A 21,660-nucleotide genomic window follows, 5' to 3' on the forward strand; every position below is an offset into this window, starting at 1 on the left:
TGGATGATGACCTCTGCGAGAATTGAAACTTTGTCCCAGTTACTTGCGAGATGGGTCTTCCATTTCAGTAGACCTCTCTTTTTTTTCTCCCATGAGATGGCTGTCATTACCGACTGACTGAAACCACCGTGTGCCATGCATTATTTCAGTGCATCTTGAAAACTTTGTTTGTGCTCTGTGCGCGCTACGTTTTAGTGTCGCAGACATCTCGCTTAAAATAAGTACGCCTGGACCAATTTATCACAAGCAGATTAAAACTAAAAAGAAGAAAAGGGAACAAAAAAAAAGCATGCAAGGCCCAGAAAAGAAGGGAGTGGAAGTAATGGTGTTTTTATTTCTCAACAGATACATCAGACAGGTGCATCATTCCTCTGCATCTTGCCAAGTTTGACAGCATTTGGAGGTCTCTCTCCCGTGTGAATCTTCTGTGAACTAATATGGCTGAGTAATTAGAGTGATGAAGGGGGCGAACGCATCAAGTTGTTTCTTTGCTTCACGCCACACAGGTGTTTTGTTCCTGTACCTGTGGACCACATCTGGCAAGGATGAACTAGCAATGGAGCATTGATAAATGACTGAAACCAGAGAATACCTTTAATGTAAAGCAGTTCATGAAGAAGAAAAAAAAACACATAAATCATGTTTTTACAAATCATTTTCATGCTTCAGTTAAACGTTTCATGTTTATTTATAGACTGGGTGCTGTGTGAGGTGCTTACATGTCTAAAGGTTGATGTGTGGAAATGAAGTGATGAATTTCATTTATAAACGCTTCTCATAGGTAGCATATGTCTGGGCATTATAATTTCTTAGTTTGTCACTCTTGATCATTACATTGTGTTTTCATTTAAGAGAGTCATTTGCATATTGATTTGATATTATAAAGATAATGCTGGACAGAATATTTAAATAAACAAACCTTTACTGATTTATTGTGTTGTGTCATCAATTCAGTCAACGTGCATTGTAGATAGCTTATGGTACATTAAAGTACGTATAAATAAAGCTTCAGGTCGTCATGTCTGTAGTTTTTTTTATTCTGGGATTTCATTCTTTTAGCTACATATTTTTTTCAAACGGCGACAAAATAATTAATGTCAGCAATAATTTTGCAGCCTGGGGATGTCGAAAGCGCCCCTTCCCTCTTTAGGACTCAACTTCCCATGAGTCCTAGCATGTGACGTATAATATATGAGTCGAGGGTGGTTTGACACACTTGCTGTCGCGCACTTTTAGTCGGGTATAGTCTGAATACGTTCCGTTTATAATAACTTTTATGGATATCGTTTCTATCCAGATACACACGTATAAGAATGGCGTATATGCAGATATTAAAAGTCCTGTATCGGAATTTAAAGCCAACAGCGACGCAGACGTGCAGAATGACAGCAGGCAATTTGTCCATCCACACACACAAAACGGAGTCAGTCCTTTCGAGATCGACCTTCCACTGGCAGCTCGAATCCCCTTCGTGTAATAGTCACTCTCTGTGCTGTTTACTGCAGTCACGCAGAGGTATTACTCTTGACTTCGGACTAAGAAATAAAAGCGAGGAGCGAGACGGTGGACAGAAATCAGTGTACAAATACCAGAGTGGGAGTCCAAAGCTGTCAACGACACACAAAGGTAAACAATACATTTTGACACACTCTTTAGTAACTGAGAAGTGAAGTAAATGTGTTGTTGCAACTCTAGATTGCATCTTTTAAATATACGAATTTGTTGCAAAATGTCATACAGTAAAAGAAGCTGGCCGGGATTTCACCTACTTGATTGTCGTACTCATCGGACTTGGAGTGACCGGTAAATAGAACAAACAATACAACAATTAGACAGGAGATTATGTCACGAACAGATGCTGAGCAGATCATTTTGTTGTTCAGTTGTTTCGTCCTATTTTCTTAACACATTTTTACATGTGTTTCAGGTGGCCTTCTGTATGTGGTCTTCCAGGAATTGTTTTCTTCCTCTAGTCCAAATAAAGTCTATGGAAAAGCTTTCAACAAAGTCAGATTAGACCCAGAGGTACTAAACACTTTATCTTAGAAGGTGGTACATACATATCTTGCCATGCATGGTTGTTTACAGTACATGTGAAGGTTTGCTTCATTGCCTGCTGAGAGGTTGGACACAAAACCTTGATATTGTTGCTGTTTTCACATACAGGTAATTGGCGCATTCGGAGAACCAATCAAGTGTTACGGTGAGACGACTCGTCGGGGAAGAAGACAGCAAATCAGGTTGGGAATATGATAACAATTACATTTTAATGTTCAATAAATGTCAGCTTATGTGTTTCCACTGTAGTCATAGGGAGTATCTAAAGGACGGACTGAAACACATGAGACTCAAATTTTACATTGAGGGATCTGAACCGGGGCTAAAAGGCACTGTGCACTCTGAGTCAATGGAGGTTTGTATTACCGGTACTCATCTCTTCTTTAAGAGTATAGGCAATACATTTGAATATCACACAAAAATTCATTGATTTCAAACATCCAGCTCAAAAGTGACACTCTTGTTGCTCATATTTTTATTAAGCACATTTGGAAAATACTTTTCAGAAGACCAAATATGACTTAATTTCTACATTATTTCTATTAACTTTAATCATCAAAATAATATTAAAAACATGAAATAGTTAACCAAGTGTTTAGTAAATCTAATATGATTTTCACTGTTTCAATTGAAATGCTAAAATGGAAGTTTTCTGTGATATTCAAGTTATTTGTTTTATTTAGATGCACCTGTCCTGTCCATCATACTTGATGCACGATCCTGTATCTAAAACATTGTCTTAATACACCCTAAAATTTGTAATGTTATATGCATTGTAGCACAGGATGCAGTCGAGTTTTGTAATCAAATTTGTCATTCAGAAAAAAATGTCTTCTTTTGCAGAATCCCGAATCTGGAAAGTATGAATTCCGCTACATATTTGTGGACATAGACACTTACCCAAGGCGGACCATCATTGTCGAAGATAACCGATAAAAACAGCATCAAACAACAAAATGAGAGGTTCAATTAGTCAAGATATTTCACTGGCTAATAATTGATTCTCGCTGTGTGTATTTTGTATGTTGTGAATGTGGAAACAGCTGAGGATACAAATTGAACATTATTTTCTGATTAAAAGTGTTTGCATTGAACATCAACAGTTACATGGTTTAAATTCAAGTAATAGCTTTCTTTAATGTTAATTTGTATTTTAATATATTTTTTTATTGTACACGATTTCAATATCACACAAGCGTGAGGTTGTTGTTTTCAATAATGACCACTTGAAGGCGACAAAGCGTCCACTGGTGTTCAAACCTGATCACCTCCTGTCATTGTCGGCGCTTAAATCGGTGTTTGCAATCGGTTAGTGTTGGGCAAAAGCGTTAAGATTCTAGTCATAAATTAATCAAAAAACGTCTTGAACAAATGTATTACTGACTCCTTTACATTTTTTTTAATGCAGCGACCTTATGTACCATTCTGAGACCCTCGTGAATGTTAAAGGTCCTATTTAGCTCATTCTCAAGAAGGCCAAGGCTCTTATTATGTCCGACATGATTCTGTCTCCATGGCTTTAGTTTGTGCAGTTAATACGAACATAAGAGAACGAATAATTTGTTTTTAAAAATCGCGGAATTATTTTCATCTTTTTAAAAGTTATTTAGTCACGCGCGTCTCTGCGGTTAAATCGAGCATTTCCCGATTTCACCCGAAGGCAACAGCTAAAACCCCGCCCACTCGAGTGGGCGTTGTTGGAAGTGGCCACTAGGACAATGCTAAGCGAAACTACAAGGCGATTTAGTTTTTGTTTTCCTGTCAATCTAAACCATTTATATTTTGACCAGGAAGCTGGAAGTCCTCTGCGTTGAAAATGCTTGCACATTAGGTCATTTCCAGGTGCTTTTCGGCGGAATGGTCGGGTAAACGGGGGCCACTGTAAGTGTTTGTGGCCTGCTTCAATAGCTTCAGCTGCTCCCGAGCTTCCTTGGCATCACCTCCCCGCACGAGACGCAGGCAAATGGGCCACCTCGGCGGCTAACCAACCGTGGTGGACTTTGCTTCCATGGCGCCGCATTAAAGTAAGTCCATCCTATTTGTTCTGGGCAAAGTTTGGTGATCAGCGAGCTTTGGCTGCTCGCTTGTTGCTCCCAAACAGCTGTTTTTGATTGTTACTGCTTAGAGTCAAACCTCATTACTGTATTCTTTACTCCCTTTTATTTAAAAGTAATACATATGTTGAGTAGAATTTAGATTTAAGGATGCACAGTGGTGGTTTTTTTTTTCAGCTGATCTACAAAATGCGCGGTGTTCGAGAAGGATTGGCAATGATGCAGTTTTTTGTGTGTTGTTGAATCAGACACTGATGTCCAAACTGCGGCCCTTGGCATACATTTCCAATTGATCTCCTCCATTGTATTGCATAGTTTCTACATGGGATAGTAACCTGAAGAAGAGAAGAAACCCTTCTCATGTCTCACGTCCTCGTTTTTGACTAAAAACGTGTATTTAAATAGTCAGACCATTTCTTTTCATAGTGGTTCTTTGAATATGACTCCACGCCTATTGTAAATTCTATTCTCTTTTCCCCATGCATCCGTCCATTTTCTTATCGGCTAATTCCCACAAGGGTCGCGGGTGTACCAGAGTCTCTCCTAGCTGTTTTCGGGCAGTTGGCAGGGTACTGGTTGCCTGCCAATCGCAGAGCGCACATAGACAAACAACCATTCACACTCACACTTGCACCCAGGGACAATTTAGAGTGTTCCATTAACCCGTCATGCATGTTTTTGGAATGTGGGAGGAAACCGAAGTACCCAGAGAAAACCCACGCAGGAGCGCGGAGAACATGCAAACTCCGCACAGGAAGTCCGGAGCCGGAATCGAACCGTGCACCTCTGCATTGTGGGGCTAATGTGTAATCACTCCACTGTTCTCTTCTAGTCTTATTTATTTTCATTGTCACCACATTGGGATGGTTGGGGGATCCAACTCAATTTAAAGAACAATTCATCAATGCTCACAAAATATGTTTTGCAGGAGAATTATGTAAAAGCCAAAGAAAAAATCAATTAACACTTTTGGCTGAATGTCACTTTAACCCGACATCACTTCTCATCTTTTACATGCAATTAATCATTTTTATCAAGATTTGATGTTTGGTTTTTTTGTTCACAACCTGGACAGATATTCATGTTGTTTATTTGCCCTAACTAGTTTTATTTTCCGTTTAGAAATTGACTCCCATCGTTAGTCAGCTATGGAAACCACTGCCCAGTGACTTGAAGTCTCACTAAAATGGAGCTGTACTGGTATATGTGCGTATCCTGTATTAATGAATAGCAACAATGCTAATTATTGAGCGTGAATGACCAATGGGGTAACCCGATTTGTCCTCCTCCTCCTCCTCTCCCTCCCCATCATTACAGAGTGGTCATAGTGTTCATCATCATCAAGATCTTCTTCTACGTGTGCTGGTACCGCTCGAGACAAAGGCAGCTCGCCGCTTACTTGAGCAACCCCCGCAATGCCCAGATAGTCATTGTCGGAGGGAGGGCCTACCTCCATCAAATGTGCGAGAGACAGAGTGTAAGTTGTCCACATGTCACACGGCTGATCGTTATGGCGCATACGAACGGCAGATCGGACTAGATCACGTCACATATAACCGACTGACCCGAGATCTTCGTTCGGGATGATTTCAGTCAGAATGACACACAAGTCTTCATGTAAATGCGCTTGAGGTGTCTGGGGAACACCGGCAAGCAGCAACATGGACGTCATGATGTGTATGACTCATTTCAGGAATTTCCTGTTTGTCTTAACGTTCTCCCCCATTGCATTAGTGATGGCTAACGGTCCAAGTCTGTGATGTTTTCAGCATTATTTTGGAAATACAAATGTTGTCGATCAAATAGATTCTCAACTAAATGTTGACATCGGTCAAGTTTCACGGCGGTTCATAAGCGTGCGGCATTGCAGAGTGCAGCCATCTTAATCCACCGCAAAAATGGAAAAATATATGCTGGCTTGTCAAGTTTGCAAATGTGTGGCCTGAAGCAAAGCGTTACAAGTACATTCAGTATTGGAACCCTCAGAAAAACGACAGAATGTGTGGAGTAAAACCGGAATAGCGCATCCCCTAAAGGTTTTCTCAATGTACTTACATATGTTTGGCGTCGTTTAACTAGCGTGTAGAAACACCCGCTTATATAAGTAATTGGTTTTTCATCCCCCCCGCAGCAAACCTCACTGTGGCCAAGCTGGTATGGCGTCCCTGATGACCTGTCACAGGAAGAGCCCTCCACGGCACTGCCACCCGCCGTATCCTTGTCCCACCTGGACATGCCGCCGCCGTATGATGCAGTGTCCGGAGGTAGCGCACCCGTTGTCGCTTTCAAACAGAAAGACAGATTCGGTTTTCTGGCTCTTTGCAGCTTTCAAATCAACTAATATTGTTCCGTTGATGAACCTGCATGATGCTTTGGTACCTGTCCAGATACCATCGAGTATTGAAATAGTCTCCAGTGGGATGCATTATGGTTGCGTATGACTCCGCGTTCCCAATTCTGTCATGCACGATCCATCAAGCTGTGTTTGAAGGTTCCTATGATCTCTTTTTTAACTGTTCACTTATGGCGATAGCCGGGAGGCGAGATTCGTCTCCAAAGTCAGTTTCATGCTTTAGCTGTAGATGGGAAGGAAAATGAATCTATTCTCTGTCCGCCAGACAAATATTCATCTGTCCTGGCCACAATCGTGCCATGTGTGAATGTCGCCACAGCCCTCAGAGCGTTGGTTAATTTTGAAAGCTTTTGTGCCCTTTGTTTCAACGCAATTCCTACCCCCTCCGCTTTCCTTTCCAGAAGACGATCTGAAACCACCACCCTACAGCGAGTGCGCCCACGCCGATGAGGCCGACGCCCCTCAGCCCTCCAATCGCACACCTCTCATCTCTGAGGGAGGGCACTCCGGGAGCTCCAACGAGGCGCCGCCCCCTTATACGCAGTCTCCCTCGCCCCAGGCCCGCCAACAAGGAGGCGAGTGAGCTGCACGGAGTTCGACTCTTGAGAGCACGCCCGGCTGGTTGATTACCAAAACCAATTTGCCCCCCCATACTGCCTTCCTACGGACAAACCTCAGCCTTGCTCTTGGTTGCGCCACAGTGGACACACGCTTATAAATGTGTGCTCAGTGGTCTTTTGAGCCCAGTTTGGTTCGCCTTTGTTTTTTTCTACTTTGTAGGCATGTGATCTTTTTGGTCATAACAGATGACATCAGCAAGCCCGCGTGTGCCTCAAAACCTGACCTGTTGCAACCATGAGCGTGACAGTTCTGATGTCAAAACTCCAGCAGAGTCAAGACACATGAAGAGAAATACTGTTCGCATTTTCAACCTCAAAGTGTAGCGCATTTCACGCCGCTTTCAACCTCGATTGGGGAAGTTGGCAAACACAAGCCCGTTCTTCAGTTGCACTTTTGACTGAGAATTCTTTTTGTCACGGTGGTTTCTTTCAAAGCATGCGCACTCTAAAGAAGACAGAATTACATTTTGGGGCAAATGACTGTGTCGAAGAGCATCCAAATATGTGTCCAGAATGATTATTACAGTCATGATTTTTGCCTTTATGCACTATCACAGTAGCAAGCAGATGTTATGCATTTATTTTCACAATTTAAAACCGCGCCGAAGTGTCTTCGTCACATGTATGTGGCATGCTTTAATCAAAAGTACCCCAAGGAGAGATATATATCTAAAAAAGACATTACATTTTATGCACACTATTTCTTTTCTTGCAAAAATCGTCATTTGGGTGCCCAGCTGGCTTTTATCAACGAGCCAGCCCTCATCCCACCCCACATAATAATGGCAAATCCGGATTTCGGTAGAAGGTCAACCGAGTTTGGTCATCTCCTCTTCCACGGCCCTCAGCAGCAAGAGGCCGGCCGGGGTGGTTATGGAGAGTGGCGAGCTATTACAAAGCATTGTTTTTATAACAGCTGGGCAGAAGTGCAAAACAGCTCACTCGTAGACACGTTTTCAAAAATGTACAGCGAACAGAAAGTTCACTTGGTTGTGTAATTTCACACCTTCAGCAGTGGGGAGGCAGACACTCCAGAGACCCAGTTAGCGTCAGTATTTGTAAACGATAAATTACTCTTCCGTAATACTGTAAATCCCCACAGTTCACAAGGTTTCATAAAATTATTCAATTTACAGTAATGTCACTTTGTCACGTTAGTTTTCGCTCCATAAAAAAAATATACAGGATACATATAATTTGTTTTTTTTTTTTTTTTGCGGCCAAATACGTTTTCTGGGCTTTACTATACCCGCTTGTATGTATGTATGTATATTTTCAAAGTGCTGGTTTTCGCAAGATTTTTTTTCTTTTTTTTTTAATGTGGATTCTTTTGTTTCATGTGCCAAGGGGCTCCCCGCAGAGGTTATTGGGGAGCATTTTGTCAATTTATCATGTACATCTGGTTAGAACCAACATCGGTGCCGCCACAATTAATCCGCTTGTTGAGTGTTATTAGCTGGCTGTGCTTTGTGGTGCTGTCTGGAGTTGCGCAAATGGGTGTTTCCAATATTTTATTCAGTCACGCCTGAACTGAAGTGGGCAACGTATAATCCAATGATAAAATGAATTACGGAAATGGCTCGGCCACTGTATTGACTGTCTTGAAAACCCTGCAGCAACATACTCGATGATTGATATTGTGACTTTGAGCGTGCGTATGAGAGTCCTTTCAGTTTGTGTGTTCAAGGGCTACTCCTGCTTTCTTTTTTTGTTCTTTTCTGAAATACTGCAAAATGAAAACCAACCCAAAACTATTTTTTCAGCTTCTTATCTACCTGAATCTACCACAGGTTGGTCAGCTCACTTTCTGTTGTTACGTTGTCCTTGCCATGCGATTTCGCCAATTTGATTTCACTGCATTTGGAAGTCTGCCTCTGTTTGGTTTTCCGTCAGCTTGTCGACAAATTCACGGTTTGATTGTAGTTGAGAGGTTGGAATTGTGATTGACTTTTTTTTCCTTGTGGTTCTTTGAAGATGTGGGGGAGGCAATGTGCAAAATGTAGCACCAACTGCAGCCACATGACAAGTGATTTATATCCAAGCGTCATGTGTGAGTGTCTTCTCATGTCTCGGTCTCCACTTTAACTTCCTGCTCATTCCCAGCACAGTTTATTTGAATTTAATCTCATCAAGTTGTGACATTTTGATGGGGTGGCTTTTTTTTGAGGGGGTTGGGGGGGGGGGGCATTACTGCATTAAACTTGTTGAAAATACTGTAAATGTGTTGTTTATTTTGGTTGACCATTCCACGCCTTTCTTTGTTCGACACTGTTATTATGCAGATGATTTTTTCCTTTCTGTGCAAACGGCCCTCCGCATCATTTTCAAGTCACCAAACTGTTGGCCAATAATTTGAAGGGTTTTATACAAACCTCCAAGTGATACTTTTTCAAAACTCAAACATTTTGCGGTTTCAATGCGTTGTTGAAATCAAAAGTTATTTATATTTCTCGCATCCATTGATCTTCTGCTTGGATTTTACTCAGAGGTGATGGGATGTAAACTGCCTCCTACCCACATTGGCGGGTAGGAGGCAGGCAAAAAACAATTTTGCATTGTCTCGCACTCTGTCTCAAAGTTGTTGTTTTTTCCCCTTCCATGTCACCTTAAGGGCCTTCGTATGTATGCAACTGGATTGTTTTTGTTTTGTTTTGTTTTGAAGGCGTTTTTCTAGTTCGCAGGTGCCCCGGTATTAATGAGCCGCGCCCTCGTATCAGGTGCGAACGGTCCGAGGGAGTGGGAGAAAAAATGCTTCCGCATTTGTGAATATGTCACAGACACCGGCAATGTTTCCCGACATTTATTGATTTGTGACCTGCTTGCACCTCCGACACACGGCTGATATATCAACCACACAATTCACAAAAGTGATTGCAATGACACGTTGGGCGTTGAAGGCGAGCCCCCTACGAGCAGGCTTGCTGAAAAAAAAAAAAAAAACGGATATTGCACATCAAAATGAACTCATCAATCAGGGAACGCAAAGGAAGAAAAATAATCAAAAGAGGATGACGAGAGGAACAAACAAGTCGAGGTAAGTCATGTATTTGTGACAAACTGGTCTGTGCGGCCCATATGAGCCAGCCTCCACAAACATGTTGACTACACATTGCTATCTTATTGGGCGTGCGGATGTGCCAAAACAATGTATAATTCCTGTTTGATTTTTTTTGCACGGAACAGTGATGTGCCACTTTTAGCCACGGTGCAAGACGTTGGTCCTGTTGTCACAATGACAGTTTCTCCAATTTGAATAATGTCAAATGCTAAAATCAATACTGTTCAGTTTCAACCTCTGTCAGCTCGGTCTGTCCAAACTGGTACTAATTTGTGTTTGGGAGAGAAAGATATGACATATATCTCCTGGTAGAGGCCAATTCTTTCATTCCACCTTAAAAGACATTATGTTGTGACCGGTGGGTCGATGGTAAACGCTGCAGAGTTTCTCATTGCATCTCAAGTTCTGATCAAGGTTTGCACCGCTTAATTTTTACGGCATTGACTGAAGGTACCTCGGTTACCATTGCATCTCTGCATACGCTCCACTAGAGGGCAGTGTTGTTCCGCTGGCTGTTATTCCATTTGTGCCTTGAACCTGTCGCTTTGCTCTCCTGCGGCCGCATTTGCACACTTTGCTCACTTTTGATTAATAGACGGCATGGAAAAAAAAAGACAAACATGACACGACGTTTTCTTTAAGATTGGAAATGTGGAATTGGCCTGGCTTAACAAAAGTGTTGTGTTACCAATGTCAAGGCAACTGTACACTCAAGAAAAATATTTGGTGTGTGCACATACACACACACATTGGCTTCACCAAATAAAACGGACACATGCACATATTCATATTTGAAATGGCCTTTTTCATTTACATTTGTATGCTTTTCCTGTTTTCCCGTAATTCATTTCTGATTGAGACAAATCAAAATGGGCTCCGGGCTTGCATGATAGACAGCAAGGTGCAGTGATTCCACTGTAAACTGCCTGATTAGTTGACAATTCTATAGCAGCTGGCGGCTGCTGTCTGCAGCCTGTTGGTGTTCTGTCTTGATTGGTTTCGTCTTCTGTGACTTGGTTTTCCGAGAGAACTTCTTTTCATCTGTTTGTCCATAAACTATGATCCAAAGTTGGGGAGGTTTGGGTGCAGAAGTGTGTTTTTGTGGCTTAAGTAAGGTGGGGGGAAAAAAAGCACTTGGCTCCTATTGGAGTGTTCTAATTGACTTTGGGTTCTATGAATCCCTCGCCAAATCATGACACACTTTTGTATAAAAAGTGCACGATCTCAGTCCCCGCAGTTAGATTGATTTTGCTCCAAATTGAAAGTTGGGAGTTTGTGTCTTTTATCCTCTGGTGGCTTCATCTTAAAGATGAAAGGTGAACATGAGAAATGATCTTGTCTGGGAGCACCGGTCGGCTGTCACCACAGTGACCTGTGGAGCAAACCATCCATCTATGCCAAGACTCCTCTGTGAGCCTTTTGGCTCCAAACACTGTTTGGAAATACACGTGACCAGAAATGATTATGATTCTTTTTTTTTTTTTTTTTTTTTTTTTACAGGGAAGTCTATTGGAATTTATTTGGATGCTCGGTCCCAGTGAAGTGTATACGTTTATAATATGCCTTAAATGCTTAATTATAGCAACAAAACAAAAAGCATTTCCTTATCAAGTATTTTAGCTCAACAGGGACGTGTTTGCCAAGAGCTGCACCATGCATTAACTTTGAAATACCATATGGAACCTCAGAAAAAAAACACATTCGATTCCACAATTGAATGATGAAATATAATGGACAGAGAGAATGCCTACTCCTAGCATCACACACACATATTGATTTTTAACATTAATTTTTCAAATGCTTGAGAGTCCACGCAGAAGTAGGACTTCTATGCTTACTGCTTGTTTGTACTTGAGATGATCAGACAGCGGAAAAGAAAATGGAAGAGCAATCGCAGAAGCGAGGCTGACTGTTACCGTGTTGCTGAAAAGGAACTCCGAGCGATTCCCATCGCTCAGCTTCAGCCGGCGTTCGCCGTATTGTGTCCTGATGTTTGCGGCAAGTTGCCAGGGAGCTTCTGGAGCTAATTCAGACAGACTTTTATAGCCTTGACCGGCGCCTTGACGAGTGATGACAGCCAGTCCGACCATTCCGCACACCAAGTGGAATTCCACTCGGTGTGCCAAAACCGCCCCCTGCGGGTCTCACCCAGGCAACATGTGGATCGCGCGAGTAGGAAGGAATGGCCACTTGACAGATCTACAGCTGTTGTGCATGGCCGAAAATCTACACGTCGGCATCAATGGCTCTTAATCAGCTTCACGGTGCCGTGATTCCCGCTTCCACTGCCAGGGTTCACTTTTGAAACGTTTGCGAGCAGACCGCCAGGAATTAGATTATGGATCAAGGTGTGTGTGTGTGTGTGTGTGTGTGTGTGTGTGTGTGTGTGTGTGTGTGTGTGTGTGTGTGTGTGTGTGTTTCACATTTCACATCATCTCTCCATCACCGTAATTGGAATGGACGAGTCAACTCCTACGTCGTCTCAATTTCCGTTCATCACCCTGCAGATGCGAGGAATTGTGTCTAGTAATAGATGAGATGAAATAATTCCCGTCTTTGTTTACTCGACCTTGCACATCTGTTTACAATATTCAACAACTGCTCTCTTTCTGTTATGATGATACAATATGTGATGTGTGTGCGCTGGCTTTGAAATGGACCGACTTGGGGCTGATTGGATTGCAGACTCCTTTCTTGTCTTTGCACAGTTCACCAAATGCCATCACTTCTTGAGCATGAGCAAACACACACACACACACACACACACACACACACACACACACACACACACACACACACACACGGATCTTTCCGTTTGCTCAGGTGAAGGACACGTTGGACTTTTCAGCCCCTGTCTTGACAAGAATGCTGGGACATCACATAACAGACATCGAAGTGGATAACAACATAATGTAACACAACACGGAGATAATAAAATGTTCTTTTTTGTGTGTATAAGCAACCTTGTACTGTTGCACTGTCTAAAAAGGCTCACGGAGGCATCCGTAAGTGCAATACTTTATCTGCAAAGAAAAGTTCGCCCGTAGAGACAGTCAGGAAAGCAGCCGTCCTTCAGCGTCCCTCCGCTCTACAGGGAACACTTCCCAGATGATTTTTGCATGCGTCGGTGGGAATTTTTGTTCAGTTACCTTGAAAAACTTTTTTTTTCCCCCATGCACCTTGCAGAAAATGTTGTAGCTCTAATCGCAAAATTGAAACACACAGAAATATCTGCACGATCTCTTTTCATCCATCCATACGGCACTCCCTAATGGAAGTGTTGAGCTATTTGCTTTCATCCAGTCCAACACAGCCTGGAAGAAGTTGAATGCGACTCACGGACGTCATGTTCAAAGCCGACGGCAAAGACTTTTCGCCGCGGGTTTTGACATTTGCATTTCATCGCGAAAACAAACAGGCACGCGCGTCCTTTTTATTTTGTTCTGATATCATGTTGAGAAAAAAAATGGATGCAGCTTGCGGCGACTCTGCGGACTGGGAACACACAATTACTGGATTGACGGCGCTAAATGGAATGAATCAACAATCATCCAGGTGTCCCCTGCTCTCGTCGACGTGGCTCGTTTCTCGAGAGAGAGAGCGAGAGAGAGAGAGAGAAATGGCAAATACCGTCTAACGGCGGCTTTTGCAGCTGGCCCCTACGGAAGAAATGTGCAGATGAGAGATGTCCGTCTTTCCAATTCGTTCTAATGAGTTCCTCTGCCACGTCGCAAGCTCATTAGGAGAAAGGGGATCTCGGCTTGACTGAGAATAATAACAAATGACAATACCCCGGTAATGACTGTGATAATTGTCCTTTAACGCACATTCCGCGTGCTATTTCTATCCTGCTGATTCTTTTATGTTTTCCTTTATGGGGCAGTAAACGCCTGACGTATACAAGAATCACTTCGGCGATATCGAACGGGACACATTGAACCACGGTTTGCAGATTTTCTTATGTTATGTTCCCCGCGTCGCCGAACCAGAAAAAGAGCTTTATGGCTGCACAGTGAAGAAATTGTGCAACCGTGTGTGCTCAGCAGTCTGCTGCTGTACCGTAGAGTAGTTGTTTAATATCATCAAGTATTGGTCAAGATTGGGCCTAGGAATAAAGTATCCATTCTTTGATCGGGTGCCGCTGCCCTTTTAACAGCATGTCAAAGATTATGTGAAGAAGATTCCAATGCTCAGGGTGGCGCCAGTTGCCCCCCACTGTGGATTACACACTGCTTGGGACCTTGCATAAGAGGCTTTATTTTTCTCTTAATACAACCGTGGTGAGATTTTTGCCTCGCTATCTTCACTTAACCCGAATGTTGCCCCCATAAAACTATTGCCTGCTGATGTCGTCTCTCCTGAAGACAGACCGATCAGGAGCCAGCACTCTTTGCGGTGAACTGCGGCCACGGAGGAGGTGATTGCCCCGTGCATCCTGCAGCTTCCTCATTTTGACACGAATTAAATCTTCAAACAGCCCTTGGACCAAAGACCTCACGCCTCCAAACGTTCAATGGCCGTGATTGAATTTGGCCGAGTCCACCTCGCTCCGTGGACGTTGCTCGCCCACCAATGGCGACGGAAAGACGAAAGGGAGTCTTCTTTTAGGTAGGAACATCGCGGGAGGACAGTGGGGGACATGGACAAATACTACCAGCTTAGAAAAGAAAAGAAAATGAGAAAGATGACCCCAAATATTTCCTTAACAATGCTGAGATCACTTGAGTCATGTAACGGTGCAAATCCTTTGTTACGTTCCCAAAGTCGACTTTTAACATGAAGCTGTTAACAATTTGATGGCAAGTTTCACATTTCCCCGGTGGTCCACATTCTTCCTCCTTGCCGGTGATGTTTCTGGCCTCCCGGTCCAATCCTTCTTGCGCGGAGCGTGACAGCGCAAGTAGAGCGTGGAGCCCGCAAGGCCGTGGCCGGTGCCGCTGGAAGGGCCACGGAGCGGCTGAGGAATGACTTGGCGCCGTGGCTCCGACGGCTCATTGAGCGCGTTAGCCGAGGATGAGAGATGGCCGCGCGGCTTTCACAGCCGGAATGGCCTTTGCCTTGTTTTCGCTCGCTTCATTCATCCCCATTCTCACCACTCCTACTGCTTTTCTTCTCCCATTTATCACCGTCGGCGCTCCACGCAGGTCAACGTACAGTACGTGTGAGAGGCGGGGTATTTTACTCGCTGCTCGGTGTCAGCAAAGATGAGCGTGTTGGGTCTCCAGTGGTTGTTTCCAAGTTGTGGGATGACCCGAGGCTTGAAAAATGCCGAGAAGAGGCTGCATGACGAATCGCTTGTTGGAAAAGTTCAGGTTCCAGCCCACAAAGCTCAATCTACTGTTGAGGTTGTTTTTTTTTTTTTTTTTGGTCACTGTTTTATGTGGATGGATTCATCTTTTAAGAAATTGACATCCCTGTTTTGACAAATTGGATTTTGTTGAAAAAAGTCATCATGTGAGGAGAATCAAGTCTTTTTATGTTGTTGAGAAAAGCCATTCTGCTGCCAGTGTAACGAGAGAATAAAAATAGCAATGGAATGAAGGTAAATGCTTTGTTTGGCGAAGGTTTTACAAGAATTCATTTCACTTTGTGTTGAGAAGTCATCCAAGGTTGCGGAAATTTTGTTCAGATAAGATGGTCACGTGACCAGAATAAAAACGTTGCGTGTCAAGAAAAGTTGTGTTGATTCACTCGGCTATAATATGATGAGAAATATCCCCATTTCACAAAATAATCATATTTTCTCAAAAAAAAAGACTTCACCCGTCAGGAAAACGTGGTGGAAGAACAGGCTTTGTTTTGTCAAGTAAAAGTTGCAAGGAGATTAAAGTTGGACTTTGTCAATGAATCACAATTTTTTTGTTCAATTGTTGATTTATTTTGGAAAAAAAACCGCATCGGGAGAACAAAGTCACACGAGAATCGCAATTTTTCGTTCAATTGTTGATTTATTTTGGAAAAAAAAAACCGCATCGGGAGAACAAAGTCACACGAGAAGCTGACATCACAGGGATTTCCTATTCCCATTAACATGGTGCCTTCTTAAGATAAAAGTGGCCTTTCATCATGGCACTACTTTGAAAATATTTGGTCACTGCGCTACGTGGGCCAGCAAAAACATGTCTTCTATAGTCTTAATGATGAAACCCACGCGCTGCAGCAAAAACATGTATTCTATAGCCTTAATGATGAAACCCGCGCGCGCGCGCACACACACAAACACACACACACACACACACACACACACACACACACACACACACACACACACACACACACACACACACAGGACCAGGTGAAAAACAGGAGACAGCCTAAAATTTTTATTGGGTTGTAGGGCAATTGAAGTTGGCTTGCCTCACATCCAAACAAAAATGCTGAGCACAAAACACACACACACACAGACACTGTACAGTATATACACACACACAAAGTAAAGATTTGATTCCATTTGTATGAGGCTCCTTACAGTATAGACACACACACACGAAGTAAAGATTTGATTCCATTTGTATGAGGCTCCTTCCGAAAGAAACAATCATCCATCATTGTGCCTTACGGCACCTTGAGACACACTGCATTTTTTTTTTTTTGGGGGGGGGGTTGTTTTAAAGATGAAACTCGCTTGCTCGCTGCACATCTCACAGCTGAAGACTGGCTCTGAAACGTATCTCTGCGGGCTACGATTTTGGCCGTGAGCAAGTAACACGTCTATTGTGCACGCGAGCCAAGCATGCAGAGAGAAAGAAAGGCTGAGATTCCTGAAGTGAAAAGGAAAAGTTGTGAAGGTCAGAGCGGCGGTGAGTGCGTACATTTGCCAAAAGATTTTTTTGTGAACCTTTGAAACTGGAATTGAAGTGCATCCTAACATATTATTCAGCATTGCACACACAAAAGACAATAATGCGTTACCACCCTCGCTCTGTTCCAGTTTGGCATTTGTTGAATTTGCAAATTGAGGATTTACTGTTGGTCAGCAAGAGTTAGCGAACATCTTTTCAGATGCCTGCTGTGCATGGCGCTCGTTTTACATTGATAGGCGTGCGTATTTTGCAATGATAGTCAAATATTTCCACACGCTTGAGGCATCGCCTCGAGTTGACTGCACCGACCCGCCACCCTCCTCACCCTTTGCTTCCTACTAGGCGTCTGTGTTGTTCCTGCCAAAACGTGATTGGCACGTAATTGACTTCAGGCTCTATTGCGGAGCGGGAAAGCCGACGAGTCGATGAATCGACTAATCTGCTGAGCTCTTACCTATTTGTGCCGGTTTATTATGAATGTGAAAGTAGGAAGAGGCCTCTTTCATTTTTTGAGACCGCAAACAGTTCCATTTCTTTTGAACCTTTGGAATATATCACATCTAGATTTAATAATTAAATTAACATTGGCATTTAAGTGTAACCTTGAAGATTTAACGAGCTAACATACCCATAAGTTGACAAATATTTTTGGACTGTGAAGGAAAAAAAGTGACTTTTATTTTTTGAAACATTTTGAAGCTAAAGGTGATAAACTGCTTGCACGACAAACGGCACCTCATCATCTCCCGAGTCCTATTTCCGAATCCCACCCATCTGACCACCAGTTGCTCCAGTGGTTCGATCTGGCTAAGCTCCCTTCCCTCCTTGTCCACCTGCAGGACAGCTGTGCGCCGCTGCCACGTCTTTCTCTCCTGCCGCCGCCGAGGACGCGTCGAGAGGAGAAGCGTCGTCCACCCGCACATCCAAGCGCGCAGGCTGCCCTGCTTGCTGCGCACGCCTACTGCATCGCTTCCCTCCTCACACGGGCTCCATCTGGACTAAGGTTGTCTCCCTCCCCCCTCCCGTTTTGGGTCCTACAATACACCACCCCTTGCTTTTTTTCTCTCCCAAGGGGGAGAGGCACACTGTGGCGCAGTGTCCGGTTTCAAGCCACGCCGCGCGGCGCGCTCTCCTGCGTGGGTCAGAAATAGAGGCAAGAGTTCCGGGAGGAGGTTCTGCTGCGAGCCACTTTGGCTGAGGCTGAGCTCCCGTCCCGAGCACAGACGCGGCGCAACCCGAGGATATAATATTCGTCGTTGCTCTTCTGCGCGGACAAGATACGCAGCGTGGATCTCAACTAAATGACTGCGAGTTGACCACCTCACCAGGTAAGAAAATCGGCGCGCTCATATTTAATTGTCCTTTCCTTTTTCTTACCGTGAGAGCTATTGCAGCTGCAATTATTCCCTTGTCCATTTGCTGATATTTTTTTGGTCCTTTTTTCAAAAATCGCGCACGTAGTTGAACTTGCATCTTGCACTCAAGTCCCCCAAAACGAAATGCATTTATTTGACACGCTGATGATGAAACAGCCACACGTTGCCTCAAATCAGTGTTTCAAAGTTTTTAAACGATGCTACGCCACCCGGGGCCACGTGGTGGCGCTGGCAGAGTGCCGGCTCCGCCAGCAGGTTTTAAACATTCAACAAATAGCGTTTGGCTTCTGCTCCTCTTTTCCATATCTGCTGATAGTTTCGGAAGGTCATGGGAAATGTGCACGGGCATATTCATCTCGACGTGGCTACATCAACATTTTCCACTGTTCTGTTCTGTGCTTTTAACAGCTTTGTGGCGCAGTTTGCTCCAGAGTTTCCATTTTAATTTGCCTGATGTGTTTGAACGGTCTTCTTTTTGCGTTCCTCTGCTCTGCGTGCAAAACAATGCAGCCGTTGCTTCATTAAGTGCCCAAAATCCGAGTCTGAAATCTTTGAAGCAGCTCGTGGATTGGATGGCATTTCAAGGATTTCATTGCAAAGTCGTTTTTGCGTCAAATTAGATCTATCTATCTTATGAAGCAGTCACCTTTTTTAAAAATCAACCATAATTCATCTTCCACTTGAAAAACAGCACTCTGCCTTCGCCGCTTGATTTAGAAATTTCACCTCACCGATCCGAATGGCACCACACACGAGGTCTTGAGAAAGTTCCAGCGTGGACCGCACGCCGGACGACCGTTTCGGTGCGATCCATCTATTAAAAGAAACTTTTGCAGGTCTATTTTTGTCACATGACACGTACTCGTTTCCATTGTCCTTGCCGTGCTAGCAACAGTCAGCCTGCGCTAATATTCCAAACTCAGACCCATGAGGATGCACAAAAGAGCGACATCCAGATGGTGGCATTCGCTTCGACTCCCGGTATCCTGGTCTTTTATTAAACGCCGAAGTTCTTTAGGGATGGATCAGAAAAATGCAAAGTGACAGTATGAAAAGCACAGTGAAAGATGTCCAAATATGAGAAAGCTCCCGGTTGATTGTGACGCACGCTCATTGCAGCTTCGCATTCCTTTGCATCATCGCCCATCAGCAGGGCAGATATTGGAGTCCCGGCACATAAACACACCAATTAGTTTCGCCGGGAGAATTCCTTGATGACAATGACCCTTGTGGCCCGAGCGGGGCGGCGCGGTTACTATGACAACCGCATGAATGAGGAGCCTATTGTGGCTGACCTTTGTGATATGGCTTCCCCTTGTCCAGTCCCACCGGGAGGGAAAGTGGAGAGGCATTATCATGCACATGTCAACTAAACAGTCCTGACCCTCCGGCCCCATCAGGGCTCTTTGAAAGTCTTTTGGTGGCTTATTTATCTGACATATGCACCATTGGGCTTTGGGCGACTTGGTTTGAACCTACAAACGCAGTGCTCGCTTCAGCACTGCGCCCAGCACCTTCTTTTATCTTTTGTTTGTGATGCTCCGTGAACATGAGGCGGGTTTCAAGTCAACTCAAAGCTGACTTTTCTCAAGTATGAAATACCAAAGGCATGCGGCAGCTGCTTTCATGTGTGTAACGTTCCAAAGTGACACTGCCAATTCCCAATGGGCCAGCGGGCATTTTACAGTGGAACCTCAGTTTTTCTTTTCGGAAAATAATGTCCAGTTAAATCATGAGTTTCATGCTCAAACCGTCGCCACCGGAAAACCACGTTTCACTCCGCAGGCAATGTCACATTCAATGGAATAAAACAGCTCTTGCTGAAGGGACATGAACGTGCTTGAGTGAGGTAGACTGCTACTCATTTCTTTCAGAAATTGTCTTGTATGATCACAATATTTTTATATCATCTACTGTAATGTAATTATTGTCTTACTCAGAGAGTACCGAGCAACAATCTGCATTGTCATCATCCGTATCCCCAAATCTTGTTTTGACTTGAGAGGCACAAACATTGTTGTTAGGAGATCTAAACGCATTCTTTTTCTGAACTGTTTGACCAACTTTCCACCACTTTGAATGAAAGACGTGGAATCTCTTGATGCCAAGTCTCCTTGTAAGTAAAGATAGACAAAAGTTGAAGTGGTTTGCCACTTCCACTGTGCTGTGCTTGCTCCCACAAGCTGCCATTCTCTATTTATACACCGTACCCGCCTTCACCTCATTATCTCATCCCTCCCCTTTTCCCGCTGCCACTGATGAGTTCAGTCCACTTGGAGAACATTTCAATCCGACTATCTCTGCTACGAGCGCCCCGTGGTGTTGCGCGTTCACTGAAGAGAACAGCAACGTATTTGCTACGCGTTTCTGTAAGGGACGGAAAGTTGTCAGGGTGAGAGCAAACGGGTCTCTCTCTCTCTCTCTCCTCGGAGCTGTTGCTGAGTGTGGGATGGTACAATGTTGCCACGGTGACCAATTCACGGTGGCGTTCTCGAAAGGCCAGTGCCCAGGCCAAAACAGTCGCCAGTGAGATTATTTGGAAGCTATAAAGTAACTCGTCACCATTTCCACTCCAAAGTATTCACGACACCTCCCGGGCTACAATGTGGCACGTGTTGTTGGGTCATCGGAGTTGACGGTTCCAGCGGGGAAGTGCAATTTATCCAACGCGACGCCGATTACGCTCATAACTCGGCTGTCACCCCCGCGTCGATCCAAGAATAAATGTCTGTGGTTTGTAGCAAACATGTCCGCACGTCAGGGGGAATTAGCGCCACTTAAGCAGCGTCGACCTGCCAGCGCTGTTACAGCGTGGAAGCGCTGTCCCGCTCCTCACAGCTCAACCTCAGACTCCCCTCCAATAGCAGCGCAATCTGTCTCTTAACCAAGATGCCTGTAACGAGGCGCTTGGCTCTATTTGGGTCATCATTAAATAATCCCCAAAGCCTCTTTTTCAAGGGAGGATCAAGCCAAGAGACAGTTGGAAAGGTTCGAGAGAAACTGATCAAAATTTGGAGCGGCACTGTACGTTTTTTTTCCCCCCAAGATGATGATATAGGTCATCTTGATTGATTGATACATAGACATGTGTTTATAATAATGTTCGAGGATTACACGGAATAATTGTGGTTGTTCTATATAGTTTTGCGGTATTTATTATACAGTTGATGTGTTGTAGCTGTAACATGGTCAGTGCTTGATTTTGCTTTGTCCTTAGTGGAAAGGGTCGTGAGTTGTTTGTCGTGAGGTGTTTTATCTGTTCAGTTAGATATTGCAAGAACAAATAAATGAAGGCACGGTGTCAACTTGTTGCCCTTTTGAAAAGTATCACAATGGTA

The 21,660-nt window shown here is 43.8% G+C and overlaps 3 protein-coding genes across 4 annotated transcripts in view; all 3 read left to right on the forward strand.

Annotated features, from left to right (window-relative positions):
- The window catches only part of neto1l (neuropilin (NRP) and tolloid (TLL)-like 1, like), a 34,078-nt gene extending 33,165 nt beyond the window's left edge, over positions 1–913 (forward strand). The window contains exons 12-13 of one of the 2 annotated variants that reach the window (XR_002167427.1): positions 346–403; positions 507–913. The gene's annotated coding sequence lies outside the window, so the exon portion shown is untranslated. Of the gene's footprint in view, positions 1–345 lie in introns of both variants that reach the window. The other variant, XM_019863338.1, reaches the window with a different exon arrangement.
- Positions 914–1,176: 263 nt separating this feature from the next.
- On the forward strand, positions 1,177–3,158 carry timm21 (translocase of inner mitochondrial membrane 21). Its single transcript, XM_019863347.1, has 6 exons — positions 1,177–1,626; positions 1,741–1,803; positions 1,928–2,025; positions 2,167–2,240; positions 2,308–2,413; positions 2,902–3,158. Exons 1-6 carry the CDS (start codon positions 1,314–1,316, stop codon positions 2,992–2,994), a joined length of 747 nt encoding a protein of 248 aa, XP_019718906.1. The 5' UTR covers positions 1,177–1,313; the 3' UTR covers positions 2,995–3,158.
- Positions 3,159–10,021: 6,863 nt separating this feature from the next.
- sema5a (sema domain, seven thrombospondin repeats (type 1 and type 1-like), transmembrane domain (TM) and short cytoplasmic domain, (semaphorin) 5A) overlaps positions 10,022–21,660 on the forward strand; it is a 90,226-nt gene continuing 78,587 nt past the window's right edge. Inside the window, exons 1-2 of the mRNA XM_019863398.1 lie at positions 10,022–10,119; positions 17,786–18,274. The gene's annotated coding sequence lies outside the window, so the exon portion shown is untranslated. The remainder of the gene's footprint in view (positions 10,120–17,785; positions 18,275–21,660) is intronic.

Source organism: Hippocampus comes, unplaced genomic scaffold, assembly GCF_001891065.2.
Source record: "Hippocampus comes isolate QL1 unplaced genomic scaffold, H_comes_QL1_v1.1 scaffold360, whole genome shotgun sequence".
NCBI classification, from domain to species: Eukaryota; Metazoa; Chordata; class Actinopteri; order Syngnathiformes; family Syngnathidae; genus Hippocampus; species Hippocampus comes.